The 22,050-nt window shown below is 40.7% G+C and overlaps 1 protein-coding gene across 1 annotated transcript in view; it reads left to right on the top strand.

Annotated features, from left to right (window-relative positions):
- Positions 1 to 19,636, top strand: part of DOCK8 (dedicator of cytokinesis 8) — a 122,543-nt gene extending 102,907 nt beyond the window's left edge. Inside the window, exons 36-48 of the mRNA XM_065406685.1 lie at positions 1,731 to 1,883; positions 2,559 to 2,717; positions 3,589 to 3,689; positions 3,997 to 4,189; positions 8,874 to 9,017; positions 9,798 to 9,929; positions 10,870 to 11,004; positions 12,295 to 12,384; positions 14,129 to 14,365; positions 15,867 to 16,010; positions 17,492 to 17,598; positions 18,871 to 19,041; positions 19,576 to 19,636. Coding sequence (XP_065262757.1) covers positions 1,731 to 1,883; positions 2,559 to 2,717; positions 3,589 to 3,689; positions 3,997 to 4,189; positions 8,874 to 9,017; positions 9,798 to 9,929; positions 10,870 to 11,004; positions 12,295 to 12,384; positions 14,129 to 14,365; positions 15,867 to 16,010; positions 17,492 to 17,598; positions 18,871 to 19,041; positions 19,576 to 19,636 — 1,827 coding nt within the window. The remainder of the gene's footprint in view (positions 1 to 1,730; positions 1,884 to 2,558; positions 2,718 to 3,588; positions 3,690 to 3,996; positions 4,190 to 8,873; positions 9,018 to 9,797; positions 9,930 to 10,869; positions 11,005 to 12,294; positions 12,385 to 14,128; positions 14,366 to 15,866; positions 16,011 to 17,491; positions 17,599 to 18,870; positions 19,042 to 19,575) is intronic.
- The last annotated feature ends 2,414 nt before the right edge of the window (positions 19,637 to 22,050 follow it).

Here is a 22,050-nt window from a genome sequence, read left to right as displayed (position 1 = left end):
ACACGCTGATGCATGCATGGCCGTTCATGACTGCACAGGGCTGTCTGCTTCCACTTTTTGGAAATATTGATAAACTCAGGTGGAATAAAAGTATTGTATTGTTTTTGCTTCTAGCAATGTATCAATGAACACAGAAAATGATACTGATAAAAATGCATAGCAAAATTCCATCCAAAAGGATTGGTCGCTTCAATTAAAATAGTTATTTTAATTTTCAGGATTGCGCTGAATTCATTAATATAGTAAAAATCAGATTATTACAGCCTCAAGACTAAATTCTGATCAGTTACACTGATGTCAATCACCTGAACTAAGTGGAATTCTTCCACGTTTAAGCACATATAATTGAGATGAGAATCTGAGTCTGTTGGTATAATTTATACTATTATTTTTTCTAAATACTAACCCAAATTATCCCCACACTTTCCCCAGTGCATCCCCGCTGAAGTTAATACTGTTTCACAGGAGTAAATAAGGGATGATTTTGGCCTACTGACTTTATAACATGAATCATACCAGATTTGTTATCTTTTAATATAGAGTCCTAAGAGAAGAGCCTCATTCAGAATATTTTAGCATCTGGCAAAGGAGTCATTCTCCTCTGAAAAAGAATTTCCAAAAAGGATTTGTGAAGATCCTAAATGTAAAAAACAAACAAACAGGATAATCATGCCCAAATTAGTGTCTGTCTTCCATTAAATATGGATAGGCAGACAAGCTTAATGATAGGGTAGTTTCCTGAGTAGTTATGAAACTCATAAAGTACAATGGAAATTTAATTATCTTTGGAATCTTCCAGTTAAAGTGACTTATGACAGATTTCAGTAATAATAATGAGTGTATCTTCCAATTAACATGACTTGGTACTGTAATTTATGAAGCAACCATTCTAATTCTTTATAATGCACTATAGATGTGTGCATGTTGCTAAACAAAGAAAAATGATGGGACCCTGTGCCAAAGAGTTTGCAATGTAGATTAGACATAACACAGCCAGATAAGACAATGAACCAAGGGTGGAGACTCAGAAAGAGGCACACAAGGGTTGCAACAATGAGAGATAATGGCATGTGTTTATTGTTACATGCACACCTTCTAAGTTCCTATCTATGCACAAACAGTATATGTGTATCCATCTGTATTCTGTTTAGAATGTGAGCTCTTCAGGGATGTTGCCTTCTTTGTATTTCACAGTGCCAAGCACATTGTGGGGCTACCAGAACCAATAGCAATCTGTATGTCTCAAACCTATCATAAATCAAAAGTTTGGCGCAGGGTCTGGGATGGAGGTTAGTGCTGGAAGTTTTGGGGAGAATGAAATTGTGGGGTGCCGGGGGTTAGGGTGCCAGCAGGATGTGAAAAGATCCAATCAATAATTGTTCCATATTCTCAATGCACTGTTGGCATATTTGTTCATCCCTTTGTGTTGGTGTGCTTAAAGTCTGGAAATACCAACTCTCACAATCTTATTGCAAATCTTGCCACATTTGGTGTTTTCTTAAAGCTCCTGGAGTCATGAGATCATCTGAGAATCGTAGCTTTTGTTTATTTTTTTAAAGAGTAAATTTCTAGCCCTCCTAGGTCTGGAGGAAAGGCTGAGAAACCAGAAGCCAAATCAAAAGAACCGCAAACAGTATTGTCTTTAAATCTCATGACTTTTTGAGCCTGACCTGTGACATTTGAATGCTTGGGGTCGAATGCCCTGATGGTGTCTTCTCTGCCTCTCTTAGTTTGGAGACTTGCTGTTTGAAGAGGAGATGGAGCAGTGTGCTGACCTGTGTCAAAGAGTTCTACATCACTGCAGCAGCAGCATAGACATCACCCGAATTCAAGCCTGTGCTACCCTTTACCTCCTCATGAGACACAGTTTCAGCTCCATCAGTGTAAGTTATTAGATACAGCAAAGAATTTGATGCCACTCTTTTGCATTAGAGTTTAAAACCAATCCTAAAAATGATAATAAATTGAAAAGATTTGTATGTAAGGAGGAGGTGCTTTTGCAGGCACACCTCTGAGGCACAATTCCCACCCTGCTTGCTTCCTGCTCTGGGGGTGGCAAATGATAGTTGTTTGTTTGCTGGCCTATATCAGCAGCAAATTACAACATTCCCACTCCCCCAAACGTCTCCCACAAGCTCAGCTGCACAGGCTGGCTCATTGAGGGAAGGGAGCCAGGACTCCACCTACTCATTATCCAGCTGTTCTGATGGGGTGTAGCACCTATGTGCCTGGTCCTAAGGTCCAGGTAGCATGTGCAGGGGTGTGACAGAGGGGATTCTTACTTCCCCTTACACTCTGCATAGATACATAGCCTCAGACACCATGTAGCCCTAAGGTATTCACATGTAAAGTACTGGGCCAAAATGACAGATGGCATAAGCTGGTACACTTGGCCCATTGTATTTAAATAAATAGAAAAGATGTGGGTTTACATCCCAAGAGCACACAAATGAATAAAAACGTCTGGTGCCTGTGGCAAATTAATACATTTGAATCCGTACACCTTGTAGCTATTGCATGGCCTTTTTCTTTTTTTCTTTCTCCCCCCACCTATAAAGAATTTTGCAAGAGTGAAGATGCAGGTAACAATGTCCCTGGCCTCTCTGGTTGGTAAATCATCGGATTTCAATGAGGAGTACCTCAGAAGATCCTTACGAACCATCTTGGCATATGCAGAAGAAGATATGGACATGCAGCCAACCCTGTTTCCAGTCCAGGTTAGGCCTTTTGTGGCTTCTGATGCTTTTTTCAGGACTTATCCTCCAAAACCCAAAGCTGTCAGTGAAAAATGACATAAACCTTATTTTAAAGGAAATAGCCTAGAAGTTATGCAATTAGGATATTTGCACTTCTTTGTGTGGTTTGAGTTATGAAACTGAAAGCTAAGTTCTTCCAACTATCCAAACAGTTCCTGTATAAAAGGAATACATTATTTTTAAATAAAATATACAGGTAGCATCTCTAATTATTCCATGTCACTTGAGTTACCCTGCTTTCACTAACAGTTTGGCACACATGTTGGCTAATCAAATTTCCCCTTTTATGCATCCCGCTTTATAAATTATGATGATTTTATAACCATCATGAGAAATAGGAACCTGTCATTTTCCACATTATCAGAGTAAGACAGCTGTATATGGAAACCTTAGTTTAAAAAAAATTCCCACTCTTTTCAGTTCATAAGGAAGTGACTGCATTACTAGCAACCACCATGTCTAACTGTGAGATAATGAAACATCTGGTGCTAAGAATTGCAAAAACATCTGTTTAACAATATATTGCAATTTTCCTGAACCAGAAGTTGCACTCCATTTAGGAATAAGTATTATAGAGTTCATGAACAAAAGGAGATGGACTTGTTTTATTTGATTTGATAAAGTTATTGTGTGTGTGTCTTTTGCCATGTCATTGATCTGTTAGTTAATTGCTGAATGAATATGACTGGTACAGTCTGCACTGTCACAGTCCTGCATTGTGACTTTTCTTTGTGCCAACAGTTAATAGAGTAAGCAATCACTCATCTTGTGTTGATGCTGAACTTTTAATCAAACCCTGAAACGTGTGGCTTTTATGTGTGCGTATCTCCAGGTGAAGGAGCTGCTACGTAATCTGAACAGTATCTTGTCAGACACAGTGAAAATGAGGGAGTTTCAGGAAGATCCAGAGATGCTCATGGATCTCATGTACAGGTGAAACCTTCTCATGCTGCTGTTGAATGAATTAAAATGAAGCAAACACAAAGGGCCTGTGGGGTTTTGAAAGAGATCCCCAAGTATTTCGTACCGACAAGCTCTCCAGGTGCAGTGTTTAGACAAAAGGAGCTTTTTCATTGTGCACCAGTCAATTGTCTAAATTTTTAAAGATTTTTATAAGCCAATTTTCAATTTCATTTGTGATGCAATATGCACATTATAAGCAGTTATGAAGATAGATATGGATTTTTTTAAAGAAAGAAAAGAAACCAATTCAAATCTATTTCTTGACCTGTATTGCTAGAATTGCCAAAGGGTATCAGACATCACCTGACTTGAGGCTGACTTGGCTACAGAACATGGCAGAGAAACACGCCAAGAAGAAGTGCTACACTGAGGCAGCCATGTGCCTGGTCCATGCTGCAGCTCTGGTTGCGGAATACCTGAGCATGCTAGAGGATCACAAGTACCTGCCAGTGGGCAGCGTCAGCTTTCAGGTAGAAAGAATATGCATTTTTTCTGTATCTGGGTACTCTTCTAGTGACTTTGGTGAGGTGTCGCCTTGCACCAATCAGAGCCAGTTAACCGAATCCACATCTGGGCTATCTAGAATGCAACATTCAACAGTTGTATAATGTGCCCCTTTTCCCAAGATCTTAGTTTGCGGCCAGACCTCATTGCTTAACACTGAGTTGGGACCAACTGTCGCTAGACTGCTGGAATAGCTGAAACTGTTTCATAGTTTTGCCGTAGGCTGTTAGACAATGCTTCCATCCCAGAAGTATCTGAAAATCTGGTAGATATCTAATTTCTGAAGCACTTTTGAATACTTTAGAATGAAAGTTAATATTATTACTGAATGGGTAGCTCCAATTTTAGGTATATTAAATGTCTAAGATGTAGTCTGTAGCTGAATGACATAGCAGCCACAACATATAGCAAGTAAGCACCTCCTTTGTAGGCAACTCATGCCTATTAACTGAATCAGATGCACAGAAAACATTCTAAACATAAAGAGCTAATCTCTCACCAACGTGTGGCTTTTCTTAACATGTAACTAGCATTCATTTAAATGAATTCTCTACCTGTGCACCAATAGGAGAGAGGCCTCCTTAAAAGTGTCAGTCCAACCTAGTTTCTACAAAAACAACAAGGAGTCTGGTGGCACCTTAAAGACTCAAATTAGACTTCGCATCCGAAGAAGTGAGGTTTTTACCCACGAAAGCTTATGCCCAAATAAATCTGTTAGTCTTTAAGGTGCCACCAGACTCCTTGTTGTTTTTTGTAGATACAGACTAACACGGCTACCCCCTGATACTAGTTTCTACAGTTCTCTTGAGCTTTTGAGCTTACATGGAGGTGAAGAAGAGTGCTGTGTAAGCTCAAAAGCCTGTCTTTCTCCCCAGCTGAAGCTGAGCCAATAAAAGAAATTACCTCACCCACTTTCTCTCTAACTAATTTGTGAAATTCCTAGATATAGAAGGTGGGGAGACACACCAAAGGTATTCCATACCATCATTTGGTAGGAAATCTTGTCTCATTTACTCAGCTAGAATCCACTGATCTTATCAACATCAAATAGTGTGTAGAAGCATCCCAGGTGGATCTGCTCTTCTCATCAAAATACATGTCTGGAAAAAGGACAGGTGAGCCATAGTGCTCTGTAGTAGAGAGGTAACGAAAAAATATTCTTGCTTAAGGATCTAGAAACCTCTCAGTGACATAGCCATTTATCTGAGCAGAATGGAGGTTTCAGTTTGCTCCGTAAAAAGGCAAAGTGGTGGGTATTATTACTGAGCCTTTCATGTGAGGATCTCCAAGCGCTTTACAAACATTACTTAAGCCTTGCAGTGCCTCTAAGGTAAGGCTGAGAGTGGAAGGGATGACCTTGTGGCTAAAGCACAAGACTAGTGAGACCATCTGGGTTTTATTCAGAGCCTGGGCTCAGACTTATTATGTAATCTTGGGTAAGGCACCCACTGGACCGCTCTCTGTTTCTTTATCTATAAAACGAGAAAGATGAGAATACTTGTCAGCTCAGAGTGCTTTAGTATTGTTATTATTTGTAGTACTGGAGCACCTAGGAGCTGTAGTCATGGACCAGGACCCCACTGTGCTGGGTGTTGTACAAATACAAAAGCAAAAAAGACGCTTTCTATGCCGAAGAGCTTACAATCTAAGGAATGTTTGTGAGGTACTTTGAGCTGTTGGATGGCAGGTGCTATAAAAATGTAAAATATTAGTATATAAATATTAGGTCAGCAGTGGTATTATCCCAGTTTTACAGATGGGTAAACTGAGGGATAGAGAGATTGAATGACTTTCCCTAGGTCCCTCACACAATCATTAGTAGAGTCTTGAATTCCAATTCCCAGCCCCTTATACGAACCAGTAGCATCACATTTACTCTTTATGCTATGCAAAACAGAACAGTCTATTGTCAGAATGCACATACATAGCTCATTAGCATTGTAGACCCTAAAATCTTTCCTTCAACAGAATTCATGTTGGGCCTGATTGTCAGTTACACTAAGTCCCCTTTACACTGAGTAAAGGGGACTCAAAGGGAGTGTAAATTACATTTACATCCACTTTAAGGCCACTTTATACTCCCTGAACCAGGATGTATGTAGCATAAATGAAAATCAAGCCCCTTGAGTTTGTGCTATTTAGAAATGTTGGCTTTTCTTAAGGAAAACTAAGTATATGTCACTCAAAAAGGTTGTAGATTATTCAGAATTGAAACTTTTCTGTTGCTCTGTAAGCTTCACTAAACATCCAGAAGGGTACAGCAAGGGTTAAATAAACTGCTGTTAGGATCGTGCAAGTTCAGGAGATTTGGAATTCTGCAGCTTATGTGAATGTGGAACTGGATACAGCTACCCAAAGTGTTGCCTGAATGCTAAAATATTCAGGATCATCTTGCCCTGAATCAGTAACTTATTTGTTGTATGCAGTGCTGTTGTAGCCATGTTGGTCCCATTGGAATTAGAGAGACAAGGTGGGTGAGGTAATATCTTTTATTGGACCGATTTCTGTTGGTGAGAGGGACAAGCTTTTGAGCTTACACAGAGGTGAAGAAGATCGCTGTGTAAGCTCAAAAGCCTGTTTCTCTCCCTAGCTGAAGTTAAGGCAATAAAAGAAATTACCTCACCCACTATCTCTCTAACTTATTTGTGAAATTCCTAGATATAGAAGGTGGGGAGACACACCAAAGTCTAGCAGATCAAGACAAAAGCTGCAGACCAAAGTTAATGGAATGTTGTCCTGCATACATTTCTCAAAAGATAACACAAACCACAGAAATGTATAGAAGAGGTGCTCAGATACTACAGTTCCTAGCTAATAGAAAGGGGCTGTGGGAAAATATTTAGAAGCAATGAGCAGATAATTTGATGGCTGCAATTTCCTTTGCTTCCCCTTTCTAATAAATCCCTGCTCTGAATTCTTTTAAATTTCCCATGAAAGTGCTCATAAAGGACAGTTGGACTCCAAGTACTAAACAGCCTGTGAAAACAAATTGGGATACTGGGATGAAAAGTGCAGTACGTTTGTTAGCTAGATTGTAAACTCCTTAGCTCAGGGATTGGCTTTTTGCTTTGTGTGGCTAGTACAGTGAGGCCCTGAACCTCGATTGAGGCCTCTAAAGACTCTCCTGATATAAATTAATTAATAACGAAGTGCAAAGTGCTGAAAAAAGTTTAGCCATATCTTCCAAATTCCCATTATTTTTGAATCCTGGCAGTTTAAATAAATGTGTATAAGAATTAAACAAATTCTAGTGTCGATGAATATTTGATATGAATAATATAGAGTGAAGTTCCCCTTTGTGCTAAGGACAGCACAGGCTCTGTGTGTCACTGAAGTCCCATTTCGGCCACTCTGTTCTTTGGACTCCCTGTTAGGGTTTAAATGGGACTAACGTTATGCACAGGGCTTGTATGGGTGCTCTGCACAGAGTGAATTTCTCCCACAGAGAAGGAAAAATGATCACAGATGAGATGATCACAGTGGTCCCTTCTGACCTCAGACTCTATGAAAATGTGCCCATAAAGCTGCAGTGGAGATGAGTATCCCCATGCAGTGACTGATGTGAGCTATCAGAACTTTAAGTCAGATCAATAGTAGTGGCACTTGGTGTCTGCCATTTTATAAAAAGGCCTTTCCGAAATCAAATTCCCAGCTAGCTGGCATTTCTCCTCACTGAGACGGAGTTCAAATGTCACTTTCTGTTAAAACATGAGACCACATGATCTCAGTTTACCTTTTTTTTCCCAATTAAAAACAAATCAAAAACTAGAAATTGTTGCAGCTATTGAAAGCTACTGATGCTGGGGTGTCTTTATGTTTATGTGTATTTACATATAATTTAACAATGCTAATGTTATGATGATTTTGCATTTATATGTTGCTTTTCATTCAAATGGATGCCAAAGCATTTTCCAGACTTTACTAAGTGGCCTAAAAAACGTAAATGCCTGATCCTGCAGGCTTTATTCAGTACATCTTCCATTAAGAAATTGACTTCAGTGGGAAACTTACCTTCAGGATCAGGCTCTAATATATTACCTGCAGTAAAATACCATTAAGGAGCACTAAGTTTGAGAAATCAAACACGTATAAGTAAAAAAAGAATTCAAATATGGTTTCTAAAACAACATCCTATGCATTGCACTTTTCCACACTTGCATAAGTGGAGTCAAAACCCATTTAGCAAACTTTGGGCTGATATGAAGCATGGAAAATTTAAGCTTGGAAGGATTTATGGAGGAGGCAATTATGCTCAGCTGACAAGGGGGAAGAGTTGTTAGAGTGAAAATGAGCATGACACCATGGAAACCTTTAGCCCCCCTCACTAAAATGCAGCTGCCTGGAAGTCTCTCGCCTACAGAGGGAATTTTGGGACTGGTGGGGAGTTTGGTTTCAAAATACTGAGGTGGGAGGGAAAAGTCGGGATTCTGGTGACAAGCCCCTTGATCTCTAGTGCTGGGGTTTATGACGTGATAAGAGCTTCTTGATGGAAGGTAGCCTTGTATCCAGCAGCGGGACTTCTGTTGTTTTATTTCTGTTGTGTTAAGGCTCTTGTCAGTGAAGAATCTCTGTTGCAGGGTGTGCCTCTGTGATAGTCTGTTGGTTTTGGTTTCCAAGCCCTATGGGGGTCTCTGTTGTGATCTATTTCAGAATATTTCCTCCAATGTGCTGGAGGAATCTGCTGTTTCGGATGATATTTTGTCTCCAGATGAGGATGGGATATGTTCTGGGAGGTATTTCTCTGAGAGCGGCCTGGTGGGGCTGCTGGAACAAGCTGCAGAGCTCTTCAGCACGGTGAGTGAATAGACAGGGCGGGCCAAATTCATCCCTGTACGACTGCGCTGAAGATAATGGAGTTACCCCAGGGATGATTTTGGCCATTGGGTCAGACTCACACCTGTAAGTGCAAGGGAGTGCAGTTTTCACTTCTTGTGCCCTCAGGGGTAGATGCGTGGGGTGGGGACTTATCCCTGGGGATTGGCAAGTTTAACATTCTGCCAAGGCTCCTGTAGGATCCCCACCAGTATTGGTTCCTAGGCTGGCCATGCCCACTTCTGGAGGGGGGATTGCTGTGCCCCAACTGCAGACAGACTGATCACTGCTTGGAGCTTGCAATTTGCTTTGCACCAGGAGTGAACTGAGCCCTCTGGGTATTACCCTGATATAGTAAATTTGAAAAAGATCTTCATATTACTGCATAGACTGTAGACCCTAAGAGTTACCCATATGCTTTCATATAGAGCACAGCCAGAGTTTAGCCTCACAATTCTCATTTACTTTAAAGGGAGTCATGTAGTTAAACTCCATCCAACTCAGCACATGTATACATCGCTAAGGAGCTTTGTGGATGTTTGATAAGACATTTTACTAAATTAATACATGGTAATATAATTATACTCCCATAGGCTCATAATCACTTTACTGATTTTTTTTTAAAAAGGTAAAACAGGCATCATATCAGAAAAATGAGCTTATAAAGTAACTTGTCCTACAATGCCTGTAGTGAGGATCCAATCTCTTTATATAATGTATGAAAACTCAATTTCTTTCCTTTTTTTAATTCCCTCTTACAAGGGGGGATTGTACGAAACTGTGAACGAGGTCTACAAAATTGTCATCCCCATACTGGAAGCACATCGAGACTTCAGGAAGCTTACCTCTACTCACAGCAAGCTTCAAAAAGCCTTCGACAGCATTATTAACAAGGTACCTGCTGCTGCTGGTTCTCTATGAGCAAGTTGTGTGTTGCTGCGCTGCAGTGTTTGCTTATGGGATGATGAAGACAAGACCATACAACCAAACAGGAGCACTTCCTTCCTCTAATCAGAGTTTCCATCTGTTTTGGACTACATGTTGTTGTAATTTAGATCTTGCCTGTTAAGGATAGTCTACACTGAAGAGAAACATAATGACTCAGAGAAACATGAAGAGATGGGAGAGGATTATAAACAACATCTATAAAAAGAGATTAATAGAACATTCAAAATATATTAAAGGGACACAGAGTTAAAAAAAAATCACAGATAAAATTTAGACCAGGTGAAAGCAGGCATGATTACATTTGGCCACACACATTCAAAAAGAAAAACAATTTTCTTGCCAGTGTTACTTGTACCATAGATTACAAAAAGAGAAGAATTGTAAAACCTAATTTACTTTTCAGTATTCATACTGTTTCTGTATTTCTCTTGGTTTGGACAATGAAAATAGATCAGTCAGTTTAGTTTCTAGTCACTTTCAAGTTCTCATGGACTTTTATAATACTACAAAGTTTTGTGAGTTGCAAATACTTGAATGTTGATTAATGTTTGTTTTTAAAATGTTTCCACTGGATTTTTTTTTAAAGAAACATTTCTATTGTTTTAGATTTGCAAAAGTGAGTTCATACAAAACCTAAACTTTGAGCCAAATTTGAATCAACAGTGCCCCTTTTAACTTTTATAGTTTTTTTTTTCTAATAGGAAATTGAACTGTGCTATGTTAAACAAGGTGATATTACATAGGGTCATATTTTGCTCTGAAATCTGGACAAACTTAAGGTCCATGGGGTTCCTTATGTATAAATCAGATGAATAAGGCATCAACATTGGATTATATTTAAGGGAAGAAAAGCTAAATGTAATTTTTCCCCCCCTTTATCAATCAGGGTCAAAAGCGAATGTTTGGAACTTACTTCCGTGTTGGTTTCTATGGATCCAAATTTGGGGACTTAGATGAACAGGAATTTGTTTATAAAGAGCCTGCAATTACTAAACTTCCTGAGATTTCTCACAGACTCGAGGTAAAGAGATCATAGTTGTATAACTTCCTGCTTTGTGTTATGCTTTCTAAGAAAATAGTAGGGTGAATAAAGAAGTCACAGCACAGCAGCTGTAGGTGATGGTAATGTACAAAAGTCAATCAAGTTGATTTATATTTTAGATCATTGTGTCTGTGTATCTGATACCTTGGATTGCAGCCCCTTTAACAGCAGGATGACATAATGTTAGAGTTTTCATTACCCTGTGGTCCCATGTCTTGAGGTGGTTGGCGTCCCTCCCTGTATAAGGAATTCAGGGACTTAACCTGAGGGGATGCGAGTTTTGTTTTGAATCCTTTTGAACTTTTGCTTAGCGAAGCAATGACAGATTCTTTGCTTTTCCCCCCTCCTTTGCTGGCACTCTGCCTTTTACGGTATGTCTACACTTACCATTTAAAGTGCAAAAAGTCCCTTTTTTGTGCTAAAACCGCAGGAGCATCTACACTTGTTAATGACTTTTTGTGGTGAAACTCAGAAGTTTCACGGCAAAAAGAAAACCACCTTTATGAGAGGCATACAGCTCTTACCGCTGTTCTTTTTGCATTGCTATGAAAGTGAAGACACGTTGAAGCAGTGTAAACACCTTTTGGCCTATGGAGGATATCCCACAGTTCCAAAAGTGGTCACTCTGGCCAGCATCTCCACTGCTCTAATGCACGGACGTCCGCCCCTCCCCTTGTAAGCCCTGGGAAGTTTGAAGCTCCCTTTCCCTTTGTTTGTAGATGTGGTGGGGAAAGCAGCCAGACAGCAGAAGGCTTTAAAAAAAATGCCATGGAAGAAACCAGGACGTAATGGGGCTCCTGAGACATGAAGCAGGGCACCATGGGGCACTGAGCAGGGACCCAGAATGCCTTCCGCTCATCCCCCCCTTCCCACAAGCCCTATCGAGAGAGCTGCACTGTGGGATAGCTGCCTTACAGCGCTGCTCTCATTCTCGATGGAAGTGCTGCTAGTGTAAACACTCTCTGACACCTGAGGAATTGAGTGAGTACACAAACCAGTGCTTTACTTTCACTGGTTCCCTATCACCGGTGAAACTTACAGCGCAAAAACTCTGTAAGTGTAGACATACCCTACTTAACAATTCAGTGTTGGGACTTCATCAGTAAGGTGTCTAGGCCTCTGCAGACTTTAACCCTTACTGTAGCATACTTATTGCATTACATCCAGAACTTATCACAACTCCTGGTCTTGATCAGAGCAGCACAGATGACTTGCATTGCATTACAGATGGGTAAAATCACCTCTGAATAATTATTTTTTCCTTTTCAGGGGTTTTATGGTCAGTGCTTTGGAGAGGATGCTGTGGAGGTGATTAAAGACTCCACTCCTGTAGACAGAAGCAAGCTGCATCCCAATAAGGTACGGAGGTATTAGCCCAGCTATTCGTGTCCTTCGAACAGAACTGAGCACTGAGTGATTGAAAAAAAGGCGAGCGCGGAGCTGCCTGTGAGACCTTAATGCTGACTCATACAATTAAAGCTGAGATGTGTGTGTGTCAGTATTTGATGTCCAAGGCTATCATTATAAAACAAACTGGGGAGGCAACGTGGTCCAGTGAATAGGGCACTGGACTGTAAATCAGACACCCTGATCTCTGTCCCTCCTTGCTCTACAGCTGACCTGCTGTGTGACTCTGGGCAAGTCACTTCACCCCTCGGTGCTTCAATTTCTCCAAATATAAAAGGCACTAGCACTTGTGAGCTCTAGATGGACAGTGCTACATAAGAGCTACTGGGAGCAGACTAATAGACTTCAGAATGCAGTACGAAGAGAGTCATCCCAAGAGGACAGGAAGGATGGTCCAATGGCTAGGAGCACTAGCCTAGGACTTTGGAGATCTGGATTCAAGTCCCTGCTGTACCACAGACTTCCTAGGTGACTGTGGGCAAGTCACTTAGCTTCATGGTGCCTCAATTCCCTATCTGTACCATGGGGATGATAGCATTACATGGAGTTTGGTGTTGATAAATACATTAAAGATTGTTAGGTGCTCAGATAGTACAGTGATGGGGGTCAGATAAGTACCTAAGATACATAGACAAGACTTGAGCTTGGAGTGAGAGGCAGTCTCTGAGACAGCCAGATCCTTTTCTATTTATCACTATAAAAACTAAAAAAAAACAGGAGTACTTGTGGCACCTTAGAGACTAACAAATTTATTTGAGCATAAGCTTTTGTGGGCTAGCTTATGCTCAAATAAATTTGTTAGTCTCTAAGGTGCCACAAGTACTCCTGTTCTTTTTGCGGATACAGACTAACACGGCTGCTACTCTGAAACCTATAAAGACTAAGACACTGAAGTTCACCTGGAATTGGATCTGCAGCCAGTGTGGAGTTCAGAGTAAGCATATTATGGTGATAGGAAATCCTGATCACTTTCCAGGGCTTAGTGGAAAACTATATCTATCCCCACTTTACATTTTTGTTTAATATTTGTGGTTTCCACTTTTCTTTTTTTCTCTTCTTTCTGTGCTTGTTTTCCTTAGTTTATATTGAGCTGACATTAGTAAAAAAGGTACATGAGTGAAAAAATAAGACTTGTGTTATCTGTTCTGAATTTTGGTTTCTTTAGTACTTCTCCCCCGCCCCAACACCAAAATAAAGTCACTGGGCAGTCTTGATTGGAAAACATATAGTCACTGCCTAGAGGCAACATGTTAGTTTTCTTTGGTACGTTTCAATCAAACGGTTAAACTCATAATGGGCCAAATTCTCCTCTTACACCATTGCAACTTCATTTAAGTCAGCAGGGTTTCACGAGTGTATATTCAGCGCCTAGGTAGTCCAGTCCTGCCCCACTGAGATCAGTAACAAATTACTTTAAGGGGAGTGGTACAGATGCAAAGTGGGGGAAAGGAAAGTGGAGATACAGAATACTGAGGCCTCTGAGTAGGATCTGGACAACATGAGGTCATTGCAGCTGTGGTAGAATCAGAGAGGTCCTGCTGTGTGTGAGAGCAAATTAATAATAAACAAAACACAGCCTGTGTGCTCTTCTAGCACATGCCATCTCACTGTGAGCTCGGTGATATTTCATGCATTCCATTTATTTCATAATCATTTGTCTTGGCACTAAAACAAAGATTCCTTCCCCCTCCTCCAGGCCTACATACAAATTACATTTGTGGAGCCCTATTTCGATGAGTATGAGATGAAAGACAGGGTGACCTACTTTGAGAAGAACTTCAGCCTCCGGCGTTTCATGTACACCACCCCTTTCACCCTGGATGGACGCCCCAGGGGTGATCTGCGTGAACAGTACAAGAGGAATACCATCCTGACCACAATGCATGCTTTCCCCTATGTCAAAACCAGAATCAACGTCATTCAAAAGGAAGAGGTAATAGACATCTTTGTGAGAGCTGTGAATTTGAGTATGGAGCTCAGCCAGTAGATAGGGATTGAGGGTGTTGTTGGAAGGGGATGATTTCAAGCTCTGTGCTGGGTGAGGAAAGTTTACATTTCTGTGAAATTGTACACTGACCAGCACTATAGAAATGCCATAGATTAGGTCAACGGATGCATGAATGCATGCTCCTGCAGGCTTCTGGAGCATTGGGGAGACGGGTGTGCCACATAGCATTCCAATTGTAACGATAATGGCAGAAGAGGTGTGACAGGAATGAGAGGATAGCAGCTTTGTAAAAGTAGGAAGCACAGTGACCATGTTAGCCAGGAAGCCAATAATCTAGAATCAAACTAAATGCAGATATAGGACTTGATCCAAAGCCCACTGATGTCTTTCCACTGACTTTACTGGTGTATGGATTTGACTCAGAATTTACAGGAGGTTAAATTTGGCTGGTTTGAGTGATATTGGAGGGATGGGAGAGCCTGGGTTGAAGGTGGGGGTTGGCTCTGTGTGTGGGTGGGCAGGAGAAGGGAGGGAGGTGACAGCCCTAGGGAGAAAATGGGGGGGTGGCCAGTAGCAGAGAGATTCAGGAGAGCCTTTGTGTGAGGGTGGGGGTTAGTTGTGTGGGGTGGGGATAGTAGGAGGGACATGGGGAGAGCCCAGGTGTGAAGGTTGGGGTAGGGTCTTGAGGCTGGATTGTGGTAGCCTTTGTGGTAAAGTGTGTGTGTGTCTCTTAGTGGCCCTTTCTCCCTGCAAAAGATGGGCACCAGCAATTTTCCTCCCCACACTACTCCCCAGTAACTTTACTGGTTCACTTGCAGTCATGAGGGGTGGTGAGGCAAAGGGAGAAATAGGCTAAAGAAACTAACTTTTAAAAAGGTTTTGTAAACATTATTGTACCAAAGTAGAAAATGCCGCTTTCAAAAAATGTATTTACGAAACATAACTTTGGGTGGTGGTAGGGAGATGCAGGTGCAACACCACTGACTGCTACATCGGGCTTAATATGGCTCATAAGTGTGCTAATTAAGCACTTGTGTTCAGGGCCCCAGGTCCTGAGTGTTTAGACAAAAAGGATAAAACTAACAAACAGCCCCCTCCCACACAAACCAAATCAACCAGGTACATTGATGTTAGCCCAATTTGTTCTCCATGGACTGAGTGAAGGTCACAATCAAGTGTGGCTTCTTGTCTTATTTTGTTTTTGAATAAATGTTTTCATCCCCATCCCGGCAGTAGCACATTTTCTATGGCACCAATGGCACCGTCACACTGGGCCCACACTCGGAAGGGGCCCATAAAAACTACATGGGGGCCCACAAATATGTTTGATGCTGGGTCCACAAAAGGTTAATCTGGCCCTGTCCTGGTTTTGACCACCCTGGCTGTGACCCAGCACAAAAACAGCTTCACACAGCTGCAATGCCTGTACCAACTGTAATACAAGTATTACTCAGATAATAATGCATCTATCCTTGCGTTGTATTAGTTCATTTTAACCCCAATTGAAGTTGCTATTGAAGACATGCAGAAGAAGACACTAGAACTGGCTGTTGCAACCAACCAGGAGCCACCAGATGCCAAAATGCTCCAGATGGTGCTGCAGGGTTCTGTTGGAGCCACAGTAAATCAGGTAAAGGTCAAGCTCAGCAAAATAATGTATCTTCTGCACAGCCTTTGGCATGTTTCTTTTTTCCCCAGTGTGCTTTCTTCTACCTCTTTTTGTCTTGCATTGGTGAGAGTACTTCCAATCAGACTGATTACTTGCAGATACTCTGCCCATTGTGGCTCATCTTTGTGGACTAACCACTAGGGATGGGAAAACTTTTTTTCTGAAGTTCAGAACAATCAGGATAACTTTTTACCCGCCATGATTTATGTTTGTAAATCTTTGCATTTCCTTGTTCTGACCAGAAACGGAAGTGCTAAAATGTTGAGACAGGGATTTTTTACCCCAACTGGAAGCAAGAAATATTGGATCTCTCACACCAGCCTGTTCCCATTACATTTACAGCCCAATTTTGCAGTTACAGTGGATTCAGAGAGTGCAGCTAGTGTATGGATATGCATTTGAACTTCTAAGCAGTTACTCATACTGAATTGACTCATCTTTAGAGAGATTTTTCCTTCACAAGAGCACTAACCATCCCATCAACTTCAGTCATTTAAGGGAATACTCAAGGAGTAAATCTCTCTGCTGGGAGGCCACCAGAATCCCAGAACGCTTAGCATGTAAGAAAGTACCAAAAAAACCCCACAACACTCAACTGAAGTTTATTACAACACACACTCCTTAACAAAAACCGAACACTATGAAGACAAACTAAGAGGGAAAAAGCAAGGCCCTAATGATGCCTCAGCAGAGCTTGGTTCCCCTAATCCAGGGTAGTCAATAGGTGGACTGCGGGCCAAATCCGGACCGCCAAACGCTTTGAATGGACCACAACATCTTTTTATTTACTTATTAGCATTATTGTTATTATTTTTGTATTATTTTCTCTGGAGTCTGGACCTTGACTATACCTTGACCAAGAAATTTTGATCTTGATAAAAAATAATTGATTACCCCTGCTAATTAGACCCTACTCCCTTCATTTCCTACCGATTTTTCTTCCACCAAAACCGCCACCAGATTGAACTCCTTATAGGAACGTGCTGTTTTGTACTGTGGAAAAAACATTCTTTTCATGTTCTTAACCGTATTGCCACCCATCACTGTAGTGGCTGTGCATCTTCCATGTAAAATAGTTTGGCAGTAGGAAAGTCCCTGCTCACTCCTTTCCAGATGGAGATAATCCATTTTCTTTTCATAGAGGAATCAATGGCAATAGGGGATGATGGACAAAAGTAGAACAGAACAGAATATGTTGGCCTAACCTTTGATTGGCAAAGAAAAGAAAGAGAGGCAAAGAAGCAGTGGTTAATGCAACACAGTCAGGGAAAACCCTTAAAAGGGCAGCTTCCTGCTACAATGTCAACATACAATTTTTTTGTCACTCCAGCACTGACAAAAAACCAAACACACTCTAACCAAATAAATCAGTTGTGTACTTCCTTTTCAGTTAATGCAGGAAATATGTTCTTTGTAATATTATACTGTGTTATTCCTATAAGGGACCACTAGAGGTAGCCCAGGTGTTCCTGGCGGAAATTCCAGCAGACCCAAAACTTTACCGACATCACAACAAGCTGAGATTATGCTTCAAAGAATTTATAATGAGGTGAGTGAAAGGAAAACTAATTGAAGATCTGTTGAAGCTGGAGCGTGGAGCGTGGAACTGTAGCCATGTTAATGTCATTCATAATACAAATCAATGCAGTAAACATCAGGAGCTAGATTTTCAAACCATATGTAGGCAGTGGTGCTGGAACACTTTTTAGAGTGAGGATGCTGTGCTCCCACCCCTTATCCGTGCCCCCCCCCCGCAGGGCTGTGGCTCTGGGAGGGGGGGGACATGGATAAGGGGGCTGAGGCTGGGGCCACAGCTGGGGGGCAGGTGCAGAGCTCTGGGTGCAGGGTTGGCAGCAGGGACCCCGCATGCGGGGACGGGAGTGGAGCCCTGTGTAAAACCTGGGGATGCTGCAGAACCCACCACACCCATAGTTCCTGTGCCTACATATATATGTATTAGTCAATTGAAACTCAGAATTTCCATTCAGTGGAAAATTCCAACATTTTCATAGAATATCAGGGTTGGAAGGGACCTCAGGAGGTCATCTAGTCCAACCCCCTGCTCAAAGCAGGACCAATCCCCAGACAGATATTTGCCCCATCCCTAAATGGCCCCCTCAAGGATTGAACTCACAATCCTGGGTTTAGCAGGCCAATGCTCAAACCACTGAGCTATCCCTCCCCCCCTTTCAGCCCACATCAGAATGAAAAGTTGAAATTTCCCAGAAAACAAGAATTCCAAAGAACTTTGTTTCGGAAATGTCAAAACAAAGCGCTTTGTTATCTTTTTGTCAATTTTTGTTTAAATTGATACATTCCTGTCTCAATTTTGTTGACTCAGCGTTTTCTGGCAGAAAACTGTTCCACGACAAACCTTTCAACCAGACCTTGGGAGGCAGGCACATTTGCATGTATGCAGATGTGCATGCTTGCTTTGAGAGTGTACTGCCCGATATGCATATAAATCTTATTCTGCATGCTCACATAGTCAAATATTTAACCATCTAGTCGTGTGTGCATGCACACTGAGATGCGTTACGTATAAGTGCAACTTCACTGACTTCCAATGGAGATGCGTCCATTTACTCCAGTACAAATTTAATCTGGTGTCACAATGGTCATTGAAATGTGTTTATTTCCTTCATGTATTTTTAATATCTAATAAATGGTAAACTCATAACCAGAGGACTGTATGAGTCTGGCAGCAAATAATCTGACAGGCTGAAATCTTGCTTTATCTAACACAAACTCACCATAATACAATTTTAAAGTGTTTATCGGAATTAACCAATGTGTTTTTTAATCTTTATTTTGAGAACAGATGTGGTGAAGCAGTGGAGAAAAACAAGCGCCTTATTACTGCAGATCAGCGGGAGTATCAGCTGGAACTCAAAAAGAACTATAACAAGCTGAAAGAGAACCTTAGGCCAATGATTGAGAGGAAAATCCCAGAGCTGTATAAACCTATAGTGAAAGTCCACAGTACAACAAGGTACAACTAGGGCAATGGATGCCGTTTGTATGCTAACAAAAAGAGTGCCTCTTTATTTGTGAGATGTGAGACAGTTCTTCCCTCTGCTTCTGAGGTATAGCCCCAAAATTAAATAGAATAAAGTATTAATTGTGCTGCTCAAGCTGCTGTATCACAAGGCGAAGGATGGATAGAATTTTTACACTAATATAAGAATCAGTTTAGAGACAGGTAATTAAATGTCCTGCCAGCTCCTCATTATTTGAAGCCTGTGGCGTTTCCCAAGGTACATGAGAAAACTATATATATATTCCAGCACCTGGTGTTTATTGATCATGAAATAAGTGTGATCATTTCACTTCAGGACTGCATGTTGCAAACCCAGGATCCAGATATATAAACTGTGGGATGCTTTATACTTATTCATATGTTGTTCTTTCCAGCACCACTTATTTGCGTCAAGGAAAAAGAGTCAAATATGTCTATCAGGTATTAAAATATCCCATTGTGTGATTGACAATCCCATGTTTTATTTATGAATTTATTTCATTTCAGGGATTCTTTTCGTAACTCTAGTTTTAAGAAATACGAAGCCCTCTCTTCACAGAACATCTAAGGACTGTCTGCTTCAGAAAAGAAAGATCCATTTGCTGTGGATCAGCTATGAGAGGATACTCCAATGCTATGAGAACTGGGAAACTCTTCTCACAATGTAACATGTACACGTTTTCAGCCGTTCACACTGAGTGTTCAACGAAATGTACAGGACCAAAGAAAAATGGGGATCGGGCGGGAAAGAGGGTGAAAAGGGGGTTGACTTAAGCTGCTTTTGTATTTATTGTAAAATATTGTTCAGAGAATTATGAGGGATAGATAATTGAATAATTGACTTTATTGTGCAGGGGCCAATCACTGTTTACAAAGAGACAACTTCCTGGGGTTTGACTGAAGTGTCAAGAGAATCAGTCCAGTATGCCTAATGGGCACTGGAGAATGTTGCCCATATAGGTTCCTGTTCTGGACAGCACTTAAGCATGACCCACAGGACTGCCACACAGTCTGAATGTTGAATGCATGCTGTCCTAAACAGGGAAGAATTTAAATGTGTGTAAGTGCTTTACTGAATTGAAGCCCTAGGAAAGATGTATAATGTTTACAGTAAACTTTGCTTACTTATACTCCCTGTATCACAGCAACCTATGTACATTTTTTAAAATAGAAAGGACTTTTTCTTACAAGTCTTCTCACAGTGAAGCTTGAAAGGCAAGAAACAGCAAGCAGTAATTTCTGCATAACTTGCCTATCCTCAAAGATAGATCTTTTTAAAATTGTTTTAGTTAAATATGTGAGCTACTTCTCTGTGAGACTAAGATTTTTTTAACCAGTGTCATGTTCAGTAAAATTGACATTAACAGTATAGAGCTAAACTATAAGTGATGCAACTCTTAAGTACATAGTGCTCTTTTAGAGAGCTCTCTGAAAAGAGACGAACTACAGGAGTGCACTGTGAGGATTGCCCACAATGCATTTCATCTTTGTGAAATTTTAAGACATAATCATAATTAGCACTTAAATATATTTATAATAAATAAATAGTGCTTTGCACATTCAAAGCCCTGTACAAACATTAACTATTGATCTTCACAACACCTCTATGAAATAAGCAAGTATTATTATTCCCATTTTACAGATGGGAAACACAGAGAGAGAGCGAGCAATATGCAGTGACTTGTCCAATGCACCTAGTGAGACAGTGTCCAAACCAAGATTTGAATGCAGAAACTTCTGTCTCCCAAAGCCACACACTCAGTCCTGCTGACCACATGGATTCCCTTAATTCTTATTCTTTTAAATTAAGTTCTATGGAAACAGTAGTGCTGCTTTTTAAAACATCAGGCTTTAATGGTATAATTCAGTTTTACATCATCTTGGTAATTTTTTAGTAAAAGATTAACATGATTGTGTGAAATAGAAAAAATACTTTAAATAAAAGGCTGTCTGCTCTGTGAATAAAATATGAGTTTTTAAAAATAATAAACCAAGGTTTCTCCCTCGTACTTTGTTTTCAGAGTCGTACCCGGCCAAAGCATTTCAGAAGGGACAGTGGAATTTCTTTAAAACTTATGGAGCATGATTCTCATTTACACAAGGACCCTGCACACTGCTTTGCAGTGTAAGCACAAATGTTAGTCAGGCTGATAGATTGCTGGTTCCTTTGTTTTTAATTTCATAGAAGAACTGAAAGCATTTTGACCCTTCATGGGCATCTCCAATCTTGCCATTCTGAAAATGTGTACGTTCCCCCAGCATTTACATCAACAGCAGAGCACAAATATATAAAAGTTTAAGGAGTGTTTCTGAAGTTATTTGTGGCAAATCCAGAGATTCACACCAGGATAGGAAGAGGAATGGGTTAAATAAACACTGGTATTTGTACTGATGTATAAAAACAAACTATTGTGCTGTAAGACTATTTCCCCTCCCCCCCCCCACTCCTGGCAAAATTCAATATTTCAGGAGTAGGTGCTCTGTACATCTTGAAGCCAAAGCATCTGAAGTCCATAAGTAAACAGTCTATTAAATTAAAAGCCAACAGATGCCTCCTGAGAGTGACTTTCCTTTAATTAAATTGCTTTGAAACATTTACAAACTAAACAGAAGCTTAATTTCCCACAGCCTGGTAACTATGGATTCTTGGCATGCCACAACATTGTGCTTTTATTATTGTTTTTAACACTCTTTTCTGAAAGATGATCAAAGTATCTTCAAGATCACAATCCACTGACTCCACTCCCTCCCCCCCACCCCACAATCCAGCTTCACTGTTCTCAAGATGTTTATCATTTACAGCTAGCTAACAAAAACCTCAGGTAATCAAAAAATGGGAAACCTACAAATATGCTGCATACTGCTTGAGTTGTATGCACTGTGTTTTGAGTGTCTAAGTGTTCCATATTGTGTGGTCCTGTACAATAAGTCTATTAGTTGAAGAAATACTTCGGAAAATCTACAATAGTTAATAAGGGCTAG

The sequence above is a fragment of the Emys orbicularis genome, chromosome 6, assembly GCF_028017835.1.
Source record: "Emys orbicularis isolate rEmyOrb1 chromosome 6, rEmyOrb1.hap1, whole genome shotgun sequence".
In the NCBI taxonomy this organism is placed as follows: Eukaryota; Metazoa; Chordata; order Testudines; family Emydidae; genus Emys; species Emys orbicularis.
This window is presented reverse-complemented; position numbering and strand designations above follow the sequence as displayed.